At 35.8% G+C, this 15102-nt stretch overlaps 1 protein-coding gene across 3 annotated transcripts in view; it reads left to right on the top strand.

Annotated features, from left to right (window-relative positions):
- The window catches only part of SPOCK3 (SPARC (osteonectin), cwcv and kazal like domains proteoglycan 3), a gene marked incomplete at both ends in the record, with an annotated part of 168865 nt that overhangs the window by 61591 nt on the left and 92172 nt on the right, over window positions 1-15102 (top strand). For 2 of the 3 annotated variants that reach the window (XM_082282426.1, XM_082282427.1), the window contains 2 exons: window positions 321-366; window positions 12247-12361. The exons of the other annotated variant lie outside the window; for it this stretch is intronic. In XM_082282426.1, coding sequence (XP_082138552.1) covers window positions 321-366; window positions 12247-12361 — 161 coding nt within the window. The remainder of the gene's footprint in view (window positions 1-320; window positions 367-12246; window positions 12362-15102) is intronic. 3 annotated transcript variants of the gene reach the window in all.

The raw sequence follows: 15102 nt of genomic DNA, 5'->3' as shown, positions 1-15102 counted from the left end.
AAAAACAGTGTTAGAAACATTACCTTTGTGAGTACTGTAAGACATTTTCTATTTTAAATGCTAGTATGTAACATTTTTGAATAGCATTTTTACTTTATGAAGTGATGCGAATGGTGTCTGAATTACACTGTTTTATTCTGTGTAAGTAATTTGTCCCATTATGATAACTGTAATCTTTTTCTCTCCTTTTTTATTTTATTTTGCTGCTTGCGTTTTCTAGGAAGTAGAGGTTGGTATGCTTCTTCTCTTTTTTATGATACTGTGAGCTTTTCGTGTACTCCTTATGTTTTACTAAATTTCTGTTGTTTCTCCCTCTCCAGGATGATTATTTTCGTACATGGAGTCCGGGTAAACCATTTGATCAAGGTAAGATTCCACTCCTAGTTATTTGTATGGGACAAAATTGAAGTAATTATATTTGTGCTTCTGTTCTGGAATACTTACAGAATTCTGTTAATTTGTGTAATTTTCTGTGTCTTCAAATAATTAATTTAAAGAGGACCAGAAAATCAGCCTAATCATCATTTTACATTTGTGATTTTTTTCAAACATTTACTGGTTGGAGAAAGAGATGGGAGCATTAGAAGCCTCTGAAGTAGCTTAAAATTTCCCTTGGATAAACATGAGGTTTGAAAGATTTTGTTTTATTTACATATTTAAGTTAAGAAGTGATGTGTTTTCAGTAGGACATCTGACAAAAAACAGGCACGGTATCTAATATTTGTCTTTTGCAGTCAAGAAAAAATTATTAAGATTTTGGATGTCTCTTTATATCCATCGGATAAAAGATGATGTAGAAAATAATTTTGGGAGTCTGTCATGTTCAAGTGATCTGTCTTGAGGCAAAATGCAGCTGGAGCTTTGGGAATGCTGCAGCACAACAGTTTTAGGCTGAGAATAATATGGGCAAATGCAGCAAATATTCCCATTACACATTCCCTCCCCAGGCACTGGAACTTAATATTTACTGTGAATGTAATCCCATTCATGAATGTTGTTTCAAAGTGTATCGCTGCCATTTTAGAACTGCTGAGAATCTTGAGACTTTTTTAAATTGCTATGAGAAATACTTCAGGGATTGTCTTTTCTGATTATACCAGTGGCACAAATGCAATGAACAAACAGTGCAGGGGCTTGTAAACAAGAGACCAAGATAAAAACATGTTGCAAAAGTAGTGTTTATTCAATTTAAAGAACTTTCTCCTCAATGGATAATGACTTGTAAGGGATATTATTTTGTTGTAATATTTGAAAAATCTGCGGTTCAAGAAATTGGTAGTTGTGCATATTATAGAAAACATTAGTGTCTTAAATTTAAGCCTTCCAGTCCCTAAAGGGGCCTGCATGAAAGCTGGTGAGAAGGGACTTTTTACAAGGACATGTGATATGACAAGAGGCAATAGCCTTAAGCAGGAGGAAGCTAGGTTTAAATTAGATATTAGGAAGACATTCCTTACTATACGATGGGGTGAGATGGGGTGAGGCACTGGAACAAGTTGCCCAGAGAGATTGTGAACTTCCCATCCCTGGAGGTGTTCAAGACTGGATGGGGCTCTGAGTAACATGGTCTAGTGAAAGGTTCACTGCCAGCAGTGAACAGGGGCATTGGAATGATGATTTTTAAGTTCTCTTCCAAACTTAACTATTTTATGATTCTATGGATAGTGTTTTAATTCATTTTTCCATACTTCAGTGTATTTTGAAAGGCCTTCTTATGTTAATGTATTTAAGTATGTCAGAATTTCCCATGTAGACAGATTTGTGTAATTCTAATTGTATTAGTAAGAGTGGCTATATGGAAGTATATGTCCAACCATTCTAGGAGGGTAGCCCTTACTATGTATAATGGTATTTATTCCTGGGCTGCAAAATCTGTTTTAAAAGATGGAAAAATACTACGATTTGCATTGCAATCCACCAGCACCATTTCTTAAAGTAACATCTGACATTTGTCCAAAAAAAAGAACTTGTTCCCACTGACCTCGTTTGCTTGTATCCTTATAAGATAGAAAAACATATTTAGATGTTTTGACTATGTTTTATATGTGTGTATATATGTGTATACACCCCTAAATGTTTATGTATTTCTATAAATATCGCAATGTAACTTGTTAATAAACAATTATGTGGGGCAGGTATTATTGTTGGAATAAATCTGAGTGTTCTACTATCATATGTAATTACTGCTGAAAGGCAGGTTTTGCTCTTTCAGTGGTTTTAGAAATAAGCAAGTAGGATGTTTTGTGTTTAGGACTATTCCAAGTTGACTACCTTAGTAGCTTTAATTTATGTTTTATCAATTCTTGCTCAGATTAACCTCCCCATACACACAGGATATTTTGTGACACATTTTCTCTATGCACCACTTTTACATCAGAAGAAAATATACAGGATACTTCTGATACATGTTATTTTTAGACTGCAGATGGTAGGAGAGCTTGGAGGGTGTAACTATTGAATGAAATCGCATACACAAGGACACTGGTATAATTTTTTAAAGTGGAAAGGATGTTTTCCTTTGCTCAGTAGAAATACCTTGGAGGAAAAGTGGAGTATATTAATGCAATTGCAAAAATGCAGAATGACATTTCTGTGGAGGTTGAACACCCTGAAGGTATAGTTGGTTTGTAGATGTATTTATACTTGTAGACCATTCCATCGAATTATTTTTGGCTTTTGTAGTATCAGGTTGTATTAGATGTCTGTTTACAGCAGGAATACTGTAGATACTGCTGTACAACAAAACCAGACTTTGAAACCGTTTCACTCAGTTTAATGTTTGCCTTTTGGCTCTTTGTATTTCAGATACCTAGTTCTGTAATAATTTGGGTAACTAAGGATACCCAAATATATGCAAACACATCTCTATAATTTGCAAATACATTTCTGTACTGTGAACTGAAAAAATTTACAGTCATATTCAATAAAATAATTTGATTCACTCATTTGCAAGCCCTGGGAAGTCATAAGGGAGTTTAATGAAGATCCATTAGTTGAAGATTGAAAAGAGCCGTGTACATTTAACTTCGCTGCATTGGATATGTGCTCTCATGATCTAGTTTTTGTAGCAGAACTACTGATGTTTTTAAACTAGAAATATATATCCATCATTTCCAAGATAAGTTGCAGTGCTTTGCAGTTAAAATCTATCACATAGCACTTCAAAATGTCTCAGATAAAGAAATAAAACTGTCTTTATAGGAGAACACTATGAATTTCAAAAAGAGCAGAACTGAAAAGCTTTTAAAAATATTTTGTGCTTATTTACTATTAAGACTAAACTATGTTTAATCTGGTGGACAATTTCCCCTTTCAGGTATTTAGATATGTTTAGGAATCCTGCTCACTATTGAAGTACACTAAATCCTGTGGTAAAGAGATTCCCACTGCTTTTTGATACTTTCAGCTAGCCCTTGGCCTGGGAAGATCTCTTGTAGATGTCTGAGGAACTCTTAATTGGTGCTCTTTCTTAATTATCTGATGCTGTGTTTAAATGATTTTTTTATGATTTCTCTTTTATAAATTCATCTACTGTGGTAACACCACAAAAGTGCCTTGCCCTATACAATTCACAGACTTGGCTCCTGACTCAGGTTCACTGGATAATGCACATCTGCTTCTCTAGTTATGGCTTAAAAATTGTTTCAGTATTTGTTTCTGTGGGATCATCGAATGGATTCTAAATTTTATAGCTATTTTTAAAAGAGGCTGTAGAAAGGATTTTTGAGGCTACACTTAGCCTATAATAAGGGGTTCTGCTTGCCTTCAGTTGCAGTCTAAGCCCTTATTCTTGCTCTCTGACGCCTTTGCTTTATGTCCTGATGTTAGGTCTAGAGTCTCACTATATTGTGGATTATTATAAGATAAAGTAAAAATGGGCTTTTTGTGTGTTTTTAACATGGCTGAATCCTGGATTCAGGTGGCTGCTCAGTCCCACAAATAATTATGTCAAAAAAGTGGAAATGCGGCACAGGATGACGATGGCTGGCCGGAGGTACAGCACCAGAGCTTCTGGAGCCGGCAGTGTGCTGAGCAAAGGGTGTGTGGAACTTTTTCTCTGCAGTTACAAACCTGCTAAAATTTAGTCCTGCAAATCTCTTGCTTTAGAAGTCCAGCTTTTCTGTACTGTGCTGGGATATCCCAGGTAATGGTCAAGTCCCTGAGGGCTGCATACTTGAAAATATTTTAATGTGTACTAGGACTGCTTTTTCTTTACAGGCTCACTTAAAGGCCTAATTTCCTTATGTTTGCCACAGAAATTAACTAAGAAGGCATGTAAAACAGCTAATAGAGGTAGGTATTAAGAATATGAAATTAGAAATTACATTACTTTTTAATGGTGAGGCAAATAGTTTAATAAATCCCTTTAAACGAACCAAACAATAAGCAAAGACTGTAAAGAAGAAAAAAAAAAAAGGCTGTACATAGTTTTACTTGAATAACAGAATGAAACTTGAAATATTAAAAGTTGTGGTTTTGACCTGTTTAACTTGTTTATAAAACCCTGTTAATCAGTAAAATTACAAATATAAAGAATGTTAAGGCGTACTGTTTACAGAATGTATTTTATGTGGAGGTTATCATTCAGTTTTACCAAAAGTACATTTCCTGGTCCTTTTTTTTATTCCAGACTTCTTGAAAATATATTTATATTTCTGATGTATTAGATACTTCATACAAATAGTCTACTGGATTCTGGTTTACTTGGTTTACAAAATTTAAAACCTGAAGTTGATTACAGTAAAATGAAATTATGATTTAAATTCCCTCTGTAACTGAAGAATACATAACGAAATGCAGAAATTAGAGTTCTCAAAGAGACAAAAATAGAATCCTTAAGGTTGGAAAAGGCCTCTAAAATGATTGATTCCAACCTTAACCCAGCACTTCCAAGCCCACCACTAAACCATGTTGCTGAGTGCTGCATCTACATATCTTTTAACTAACCTCCAGGGACAGTGGCTCAACTGCTTCCCTGGGAAGCCTTTTCCAATGCTTGGCAACCCATTCAGGGAAAAAAAATTTTTCTACTGTCCAGTATAAAACTTACCTGGTACAACTTGAGGCCATTTCCTTTTTGTCCTATCACTTGTTAGCTGGGAGAAAAGACCAACTCCCACCTCAGTACAGTCTCCTTTCAGGGAGTTGTAGAGGGTTATAAGGTCTCCCCTGAGCTCCTTTCCTCCAGGCTAAACAACCCCAGCTCCCTCAGATATTCCTCATCAGATTTGTGCTCCAGACCCTTCCCCAGCTCTGTTGCCCTTCTCTGGACACGCTCCAATGTCTTTCTTGTAGAGAGGGGCTCAAAACTGAATATGGGATTTGGGGTGCAGCTTCACCAGCACTGTATCTTATAGCATGCTGTTTTCCAAGAATAGTCATCTTGGCATGTGAGATAATAGGTGGGAGAATTTTCAGGAGTATGCATTTCTGCTCTTTCACGTCTGGAAATGTTTCTTTGGCCTCCTTGCCCAGTTTGAAGAGCCTAGGAGTCAGTTCTGACACAGCCAGCATATCTCTAAATTACAATCTAGTGTATTTCGGAAAGGTTAATATAATGCTTAACAGTTTGCTAGTGATATATCACCATTGTGAATGTTGAAGTAGTCTTAAGGTGTTACTTCTTTTCTGCCAAATCAAGAAAGTGAACATTTTGATTTAAAAATAAAAGACAAAAGTGCTTCACTAAATCTGAAACCATAAAAACTGCTGAAAACATAAAAAGGATGCCAGTGAAGTATGCACTTGAATTTCTACTTGCCTTAGTAGGTTTGGATATCTTTGCAGAATATTTGAGAGTTTCTTACTATATATAGAAGAAACTCAATGTAATTGTCTTGATTTTGTTGCTACCTACACAAGTCTGAGCTCAAAATAACTATGTTCTTTGGCAATTTAAATAAATAGGATAATTTCTGAATTGTCACAGATCCTGATAAGGGGGGGCATTTCACTCTGATTATGTGGAGTTTCTCATTTACATCTCTTTCTGAGCTGTGGGTAACTTGTTCTCTTGTAAACTTTCAAGGAATAGCCGAAAGAGAAAGCACAAAATAACAGGCATGTTTTTGAAGCAGGGATCACAGATATTTGTGAGGGGGAGAATTTCTTACAATTTAGTCACTGCACAAAAAGTGTGGCTCAATGAAGATAATTGTTTTAAAGGGAGTGGAGAAAGAATGAGTGAAGTATTTGAAATCTTGAAAAAGAGATCAAGCTTTAGTGGGTTTGTTCCAGAGGAAGAACAGAGATTGGCAGATGTAATTTGGTTTTATTAGCATTTATTTTAACTTACATTATCAGTACTTAGAATACTAGGTACCATGTTATGAATCAGTATAACAGCATTTTTATGTCCTTTTTAGAAAAACTTTAATTGCAGCAGTGAGCAAAAAGGAAATATGCAGTACTTTGTGTCAGATGGTTGTAACTTGGTATTAGATGCTTGTTGGTTTATCAGAACTTTTGTGTAGTGTAACTACAACCATTGCAGGGCAGCTAGAGATTTGGTGCTAATGTGCCAGAGTGAGGTAATACAGAACATTAGGAACAGTGGTGCTTTTTTACAGAAGCCTGATAAAGAGACTTTACACAATTGTCCCTGAGTCATCTGTATGGAGACTTCTGAGCACTTGTGAGAGTAGAATTTCTTGGGTAGAAGCTACCTCCGTACACACAGCCACCTTAATTATTGAAGCACTTGCTCACAAATTAGAAATCAGACTAGACAACCAGTGATGTTCAGGGATTTGAATCTAAACTTTTAATTACTTTTTTGGCCACCTACAGAAAAACCTGCACTCTAGTCTTCTTACTGAAGTTGTAAACTCATGTGTCCAGATGGAACTAGTGTTCAGGAAGATTCCTCTTGTGAACATCCAGCTGTAGTTACCCATTCTACTTTTTATGCTATATAGTGAATCTTACATGGCAAATACAGTCCCTGGGAAAAGAAACAAAAATACGAGATTCTTCTTTTTCAGAACATCCCCATCTAGTTACTGAGGTAGGCTATTTCTTGTTTATTCTCTCATTTTTATTTATAAATTTCAGATTGTTAGCTGCACAGTGATTAATTTTCTTGTTGAAGTTAAAAGGTGCTTATTCTCAGTAGATATGTTGCATAGTAAGATGGGGTTTTCTTGTTATGAGTCCACAGCACTGTGGATTCAAGCCATCTGTGACTGAGGAGGGTCTGGATGTGCACATGCAAATTTTGAATGCTGATCGCTGTACAGTTTAGGCAAAAGATAACCATTACCACTATTAATTTTAATTAAACATTTTTCTGGGTTCTGTGTTAGCTGACAAGAGCAACTGAGTGTTTATGTGCTCTGCCTTGCTCTCCTCCCTACTGTTACTGGAAGCTGTGATGCTGGGGTTCTGCAATTGTCTAGACCCACAACACTTTTTAGTGAGAAATCCTGCTACAGTAGGTGAGAAATTGTCATCTTTTAAAATGGAGAAAATATACTGATGGTCTTTAGATACCTTCAGGAATTGTGTGGTTAATCAAAGGAGGCAATATGAGTCATTCCCTTCTACAGCTCTGTCTGCCTTGGGTTATAACCCAGTCATTTGACCTGATTATTAATATTTTGGTTAAAACTTTCAGATAATATAAGGTTTTTTTCTCCCTCCATTGTCAAGTATGAAAACTTTGTAGGCAAAGAAGTCAAGTGTTGCCTTTTAAAGTAGAGGAACTAAATGACTCATGGGATGTACAAAGCGTAGCTGAAGTTTTGGTAAGTGGAAATAAAATACTTAGTTGCTTCTTTTGCCCATGAGAAATGAGTCAGAACTCTGGAGGAATGAAATAGACTTTGTCTGAAAGCTGTCCTTAACCTTTTTTCACCTTTCATTTTACTGGGAGTGGAAAGTAAGGAACATGTTAGAATACACTCAAAAGATTGTGGAATAATGATAATTTACTATGGTTTCTGTCACAGTGTTCCCGTTCAGAGTATTCCTATGTTACGGCTTGCCAGTCTTTATTTCCTATTACATTCTCTATAAAAATGATGTTCTGACTAATGTCAGTTTTTGGGAGCACTAGCTGTAAATTAACTTACAGAAGGGATGATGGAAAGCTTTTCTTAATTGCTTTTCCAAATTTGAATTATAAATAAAGAGATCCATTAGTAATAATTGAATAAAGTTTTTGAATATTAATTGCTTCCTTAGTATGTGAGAAGAACAAATCCATAGTAATCTATAAAAGTCACCAGAAGCTCCTAATTGTGTTTTGTAATTTTTCAGGAGAGCAACTTTTCTTTTACAATGTGAGTTCTTAGAGAAATAGTAGATGTTAAAAAGTATTTTGTGCTTTTAAAATGCTTTTTGTGACAGTGATATTTTTCTGCTTGTTGAAATTTGACATTTCATGGTATTGTAGCCCAATATATGGACAAATGTATAGTAGGCATGTAGACAACCTATAGCAAGTGCACTTTCCTGAATATTAGAAGCTGTGTAAAGCTGAACATTATCAAGTTGTTAAAGCTAAGATCAGACCTGCATCTTTAGAAGCTGGCTGTATGTGACAGTCTAGGAAGTCAGCTGTTACCATAATGAAGAGATGATTTCTGATAAGACTTACATAAATACATCTCTTACATCTAGAGTCTCCTCACCACAGTGCAAACCTTCACTTGTTTTCAATAGCAGTGTAATTGTGCTGTACAATTAATGTTTTCACTTCAATTATGGGGGGAAAAAGGCCTCTACTTTTCATAAATATGATGATATTTTAGTAAATGTTAATTGGATAAAAACTTGGATTAATACCTGTTTCATGTTGAAGACAATAGCTGTGAGGAATACCTCGGTCCCACTGGGGGATTTTGACTCTTGGGATGATTTTTGGCGTGAACATTGTACTGTTTGAAAGCTACTTATTTTAGCAGAAATGGAAAGACACGTGGTGTTGTCTGTGCAACTCTGTATACTCTGAGTGAGATGAGGGAATGCCAGGAATGTTTTGTTAGGGATGGCTAGAAGACGCAGTGAGGAAGTAAACACTTAGTGCCATGTATTTCTTGATATGAGTTACATGCTTAGAGGAAATCTATGGTACTTTTCCTGGAATAAATGTATGCATTTTCATAATAACTAAGTTTAAGATATTTAGGATGACTCCTTGTAGACCAGACACGTAATCAGTTATGTCTGTGCATTGTAAGGGGAGTCCAGTTCTTCCCCAGCACAAAGAACTTCAGGCCCCATTTTTGAAAAATGTTTTTCTTGTGGTTTTAGCTTTTATTTCTCATGAAAATTGTCCATTTGTCAGTTCCAAGTATCAAATAAAACAGGCTTTTTAAAAAGGCATTTCCATACTTTTGTAAATATCTAATTTTTTTTAGTCCTTTCAAAGCTGGCAAAATCACTAATGCGGTCTGATGTGGATGCTATGTACTTTATAGTATAGGGTTGACTAGAGCATCTGATATTCAAAGAAAAAAAAGAGGAAGACTTAGAATGGTTTTCACAGTTTCTAGCAACATTTCTTTTTGTGTTCTTTCTTCTTTTATCCTCTGTCATGTTGTTAGTCCAGGCAGACATTGACCCTTCAGGTTAGCTAACTTTTTCACAGTCCAAAACCCTGCATTTTTGTTTCAGTTATTTATCTGGTCTGTCCCTTGCTGTTTAAAAAAAAAAAATGTTTCCCAGGATATACATTCTTCTCTGACTTCTACATAAGTAAAACTGGTTCAGTAACTAAGAAAATTTCACAAAAAAACACTGGGAAAAGAGTCCATGTGTCACATGTAAGGTGAGGAAAAAGTGCTTCAACAGGGAGCTCATAGCTGACAGAGAACAAGTTCAGCAGGTGATGGAGTGATAATGTGAGCTAGTGGGAATGGCAAGACCATGAGTGTTGAACACACTTTTGAATATAAAAATTGTCTTGTGGTTTTGGCACCCATGGCTCTGCTGACCTTGCATAGATTGTAGCCCGTACACAGTCCCATAGCCATCCTTGCTTTATACTGAGCATATACCTCACCTGAGGTGATCAAAGGTTACATACAGGGTGTTTTAACCACTGAGTCAGCAAATACCAAAAGATTACTTTGGTTCTGTAAGAACTGATGGTGTGTCCTGGTTTCCATTTGATACCCATCTTCCTGTTGTCATCAAGACAAAATGGGAAATTACTATCTTTTGCTTGTAAAGCAGAGTTCTGCCTGTAACATTTTGCCAAAATGTAACATTTTGCCAAAAGCATATTTTACGGCTAGCTAAATTTGATGGAAGTGTCAAAATACACCTTCTGAGTCCCAAGAAGTTTAGAAATGAAGTAACCATTTCAGTGGGAATGGTTACATGATCTCCCCTATTCATCCTTTTCCTGAAACCTGTTTTCTACTTGATACTGAACTCAGCATCCTTATAGGATTCCAGATTTCTCTTACTCATGTTTATTTATTCCATTAACATATTCCATTTTAAAAAAGAGTTATCTGAAAATAGGCTGTGTTCCAGTTTTGCTACTGCAGTGTCTCCATCAGGGAACATTCTGGGAAGAGGTACTTGGACCAGTACCTTAAATTATTATTTTTTCATGCTTACTAGGGACTGGCATTACGTTCTGCTTGACTTTAAGCAGAGAAAGTATTTGAAATGGAATCTGAAATCTAAAGGAAAGTGGAGAAGGGTGTACTCTCCTTAATTTTGACTCCAACTCTCTTAACTTAGTTCAGTCTTTTTTTTTTTTTTTTTTTTTTTTCAGCATTTGCTTCCCATTTCTATAGAGTTGTTCTAATTGGATTTATTCTGGATTACTTGTGGTAGTTTAATGGCTAGTTTGCTGTAGAATTAAAAATGTGTGGAAGAAGAATACATCTTTTCATATGTCTTTTGCTGCAATTAACAAAGTACTTCTTTTCTGTCTGCATTGAATTATTATTATAGTAATGATTCCATCACTTTTCTGCTTTGATGATAGTATGATGTATTTGTTTTGCACAGCTGAATATATTAAGAAAAAGTGACTGACAAAGTCACTGCTCAGACTATATTTAATCACACTTAGCACTACAACATCATACATGACAATTGCAGCTAATGATCACCTTGGTTCTTGTTTTCTGGGTACATGTATGGTTAGCAGGCTTTGGTTAATACCATCTGTCGGGTCAAATAGAGATATAGTTAAAAGATTACTTTTGATTGTGAAGAACAGAAGAAGCATAAATTTTCTTTCAGAAAATATATATAGAAATGTATGCTCTCAGGCACATGGTGTCATTGTTGGGAATGTCCTGTGCAGGGCCAAGAGTTGGACTTGATGACCCTTGTGGGTCCCTTCCAACTCAGAATATTCTTTGATTCTGTGATATTTTATAAGCACATGCAAGAAATGGGAAAAGAGCATTTCTGAAATACAATTGAATACTGGACAGTAATATGCTAATGTGAACAAGTACACAGGAAAACTGAATTCCAGTTGTTCATTGCTTTCTTGATTAATAAAAGGATACCAATAGGGGTAAAAACATCAGTTTTAGAATGCTTAAGATTACCTGAAAGGACACCATGGAGATCAGAGAAGGGAGAAGTTGATTGTTGTGAGAGATTAAATTGGCAGATGCTTTTCTATATTCTAGCCATGTATGCATGACTACTCCAGAAAAATGCAAATTTAATAGTAAGCAACAAAGTGCATTGTTTGGCTCTTCCAGTATTATAGCCAGAAATCACTCTTTGTAGTTGGAATTGTACTTCAGAAATAAGTATGGATAATGACTAAAGGACCAGCTAAAAAAACAAACCAAAACAAGAAACAAACCACAAAGCAGAAACAGAAGCCTAGGAGGAGGTAGAATTTATGTTTAAAGAGGGAGTCAGACAAATCATTCACCTGCATGTTTTAGTTTACTTTTACTAAAATCTCATCTGAGTAATAATTGCTCAGTAAATTCAGTGTCACTGGTCACCACTTAATATTGAGTAGGAAGAACCTGTTTGTGTCTTGGTAAACACTTAAGGAAACTGCTTTCAAGGTGGAAATACCATTATTTGGGGATTACAGCCAGAGGGTGGCAATTGTTAAAAGAGCGTAGCAGGGAGAACTTTCTTACCTACACAAGAGCTGTATTTTTTCCTGGTTCCTTTCAGTCCAGCACTGGACCAAAAGCAGCAGGCCGACCCCCTCCACATGCTGGGTGGCTTTTATGTGTGGTGTTTCTTGTCTTAATTTCATATTCTAGATAACTGTTAACAGCTTTCTAAAACTATTTTCAGCTTTAGATCCGGCTAAGGATCCATGTTTGAAGATGAAATGTAGTCGCCATAAAGTCTGTGTTGCACAGGATCAACAAACTGCTGTTTGCATTAGCCACCGAAGGCTTACGCACAGGTAAATACTTCAAAAGTTAATCCTATAGACATTTCTGTAGTGTTCATGACTGACTTGTAAACCATAAATCCATTATAATTCGTTTAGTTACTTAACAACATATGAGCAGAGTCGAAGTGGATTTTAGAAGTCGTTAGGTATGCATAATTTGATTATAATGCGTACTATTTCTTTTTTTTGAACCAGAAGGTGTACATATTTAAATGTCGCAAGCTGCTGGTGCAAGTACATTTAGGGAAATACTCACTGTGCCAGTACCAAATGAATAAAATTATTGTGATAGTATCCTACTGCTGTACATTACTTTGACATCATCACTTCTTATATGAAGCTGGAGAACTCAAAACTGCCTGTTAAAGTGTAGATAAAGCCTGATACAGTGTAAGTTGTTTGAGATTGGTGGGGTTTTTCCCTTCTTTTTCTCTTCTTCTGTGCATTCTGATTTTCTTTGTGTTCTGGACTGGTTAAATGTAAGGAGAAAATATATGATAAATTCATGTATTTTTGTGGCTTTTTCTGAGGCAGAAATATGAGTATGTAGGACCTGAACTATACACATGGTTGGATCATGACTGTTGCATGGCAAGAAGATGGAGTCAAATTGCATTTTTGACTTGAGATTGTTCTTTTTTTTGCACCTCACTGTGGGAAACAGGTCACAGTAGAATGGCTAAATTTCAATAAATTGATTTAAGTAAGTGTCTGTTAAAGTGCTTTGCTCAGTCGGGAATGAAAAGAGCTGAGGAAAATAAGACTTCCTTGTGTGTTGGAAGAGGATCATTTCAAGTACAATTTTATGAATGACATAAGGAATGTTCTTCTGAGTGTCTAGTTATGTTAAATACATCCATCTGGAGCTTTTCAAACAAGCAAGATAGTACATAGTGAAAGGAAAAGTTTAAACTGTTCTTGATCTGCAGCTGCACTTAATTAACAAAAAAACTCAACAGTATTTGTAGAGTTACTCTGTTTATATTAAACAATCTCAGTGTAGAACTAGACATTTTAGTTTGATAAGGTACTATATGAGGTGGAAGAATTATCAGGCAAAGCTAGGTAGTCTAATTTCAATTGCACGTGAAGTGTCAGGAATGTATGAGTGTTAACTGTGAAGAGACAACATAATACTTTAAAATTTCTAAGAGGTATTACATGTCATGGTAAACAGTGGAAAAAATGGTATCTCCAAGTTAAGAATACTTGCAGTAGGTGATGACTGAAAATTCTTTTAGATTAGATGAGTATGCATGCTCTTGTTGAATTAAGAAACTTTTTGACATCAGCCTTCATCTGTGTACTATTCCTCCCACAGTCCTTGGTACTGTTTTACAAAGGTAATATTTTAAAAGGCAAAACTTAGCTGATTATAATGCAATTGATAATTGGAAACTTTGGAATGGCAGCAACTTTGTGATTGTTAAAAGCACTGTAAATCTAGTCTTCTAAAGTAGATGAAGCAATTTTCTACCTACCTGTGCTGAGCCAGGGCAGGGTTTTCCCAAGCTTAGACCTCCCTGTTCCCCCAGATTACCACATACAAGGAGAAATCATTTGCTTTCTGCTTTCTTTCTAAAAAGGTTTCTGTTCATGCAGTTTCTGACCTTTCTGTAACATGGTGGGATAAAAGTATGAGTATCATGAACACAAGCAGTTGTGTCTGCTGGGTCTCTTTACTACCATTGATTTTCTTTGCCCAGCATGTTGTTCCTTCACTTGTACCTACAATTTGCATACTTATTATCAATAGGGCCATCTGTTTCTCAGAGTTCCCAAAGGACTAGTCCACTCTGTATGAGTCTTGGTAAAAATTAGATGGGAAAGCATAATTTAACGGTTGATGATATAACCTATCTACCAGTATCCATTTCTAATGTATCCTTTGTGTGTAATCTGTTGAGAATAAATATATACAAAATTTCATCCACATAATCTTTCCTTTTTGCTTAGTTTGTGTGTGTGCACATGTGGTGTTCTTCCAGGATCAAATAATAATGAATAATTAGGCAAGGCAGTTGGGGATGTTTTCTGAAAAAATAGTTGCGATATTTTTCATGAATTACTGGGAACTCTTCATAAAGAACTTGCCCACAGATTTTAATTTGGACATATTTGCTGTATAGATCCATAGATTTTCCACAGATTTTCCCAAGACTCTTGCACAGAAAAGTAGTTTTAAGTATGTGAATTGATACAGTGGCAAAGACGATCCTCAAGAGACTGTCAGGGGGAGACTTTGCATACTTCCAAGATAAATAAAAAGTTTAAGGGTACCTTTCGGCTACCTCAGGGAAAGAGGCATGAAATACAGTTACAGCTGAACAGATTTTCCAGTAGTGTCATCAAGTTGAAATGCTCTGATTTATGGTTGAATTCTCTATTATTAGAAGCAGCATTCCCAAGCAGCCTTTTTACCTAGCTCATAAATTTCTGTTTATAAATTATGTTACATTTTTTAGGTAATAACATAAACAGAGAGGTTGCTAACCAGTGAAGGCTGATAGTTGCATCAAATGGAGGAATCAATTTAATAATTTCTTTTGTTGTTTGTAAGAAATTAACTTGCCGAAAAAAACACATAGGCATAGACATTGTTATTCAGTCTGTGCTGTTCCAGGTGTTCTCCGTACAGTAGAATCTCCAAACTGTTTGGAGATTGTTTGGGTTACTGAGGGCCCTTCAGTACCACACAGTGAAGCATAGATGGATATCCCAGCCACCTGCAAGGCTGGTAGTGACATGAT

This window comes from Coloeus monedula, assembly GCF_965178545.1.
Source record: "Coloeus monedula genome assembly, chromosome: 5".
Classification (NCBI taxonomy): Eukaryota; Metazoa; Chordata; class Aves; order Passeriformes; family Corvidae; genus Coloeus; species Coloeus monedula.
This window is presented reverse-complemented; position numbering and strand designations above follow the sequence as displayed.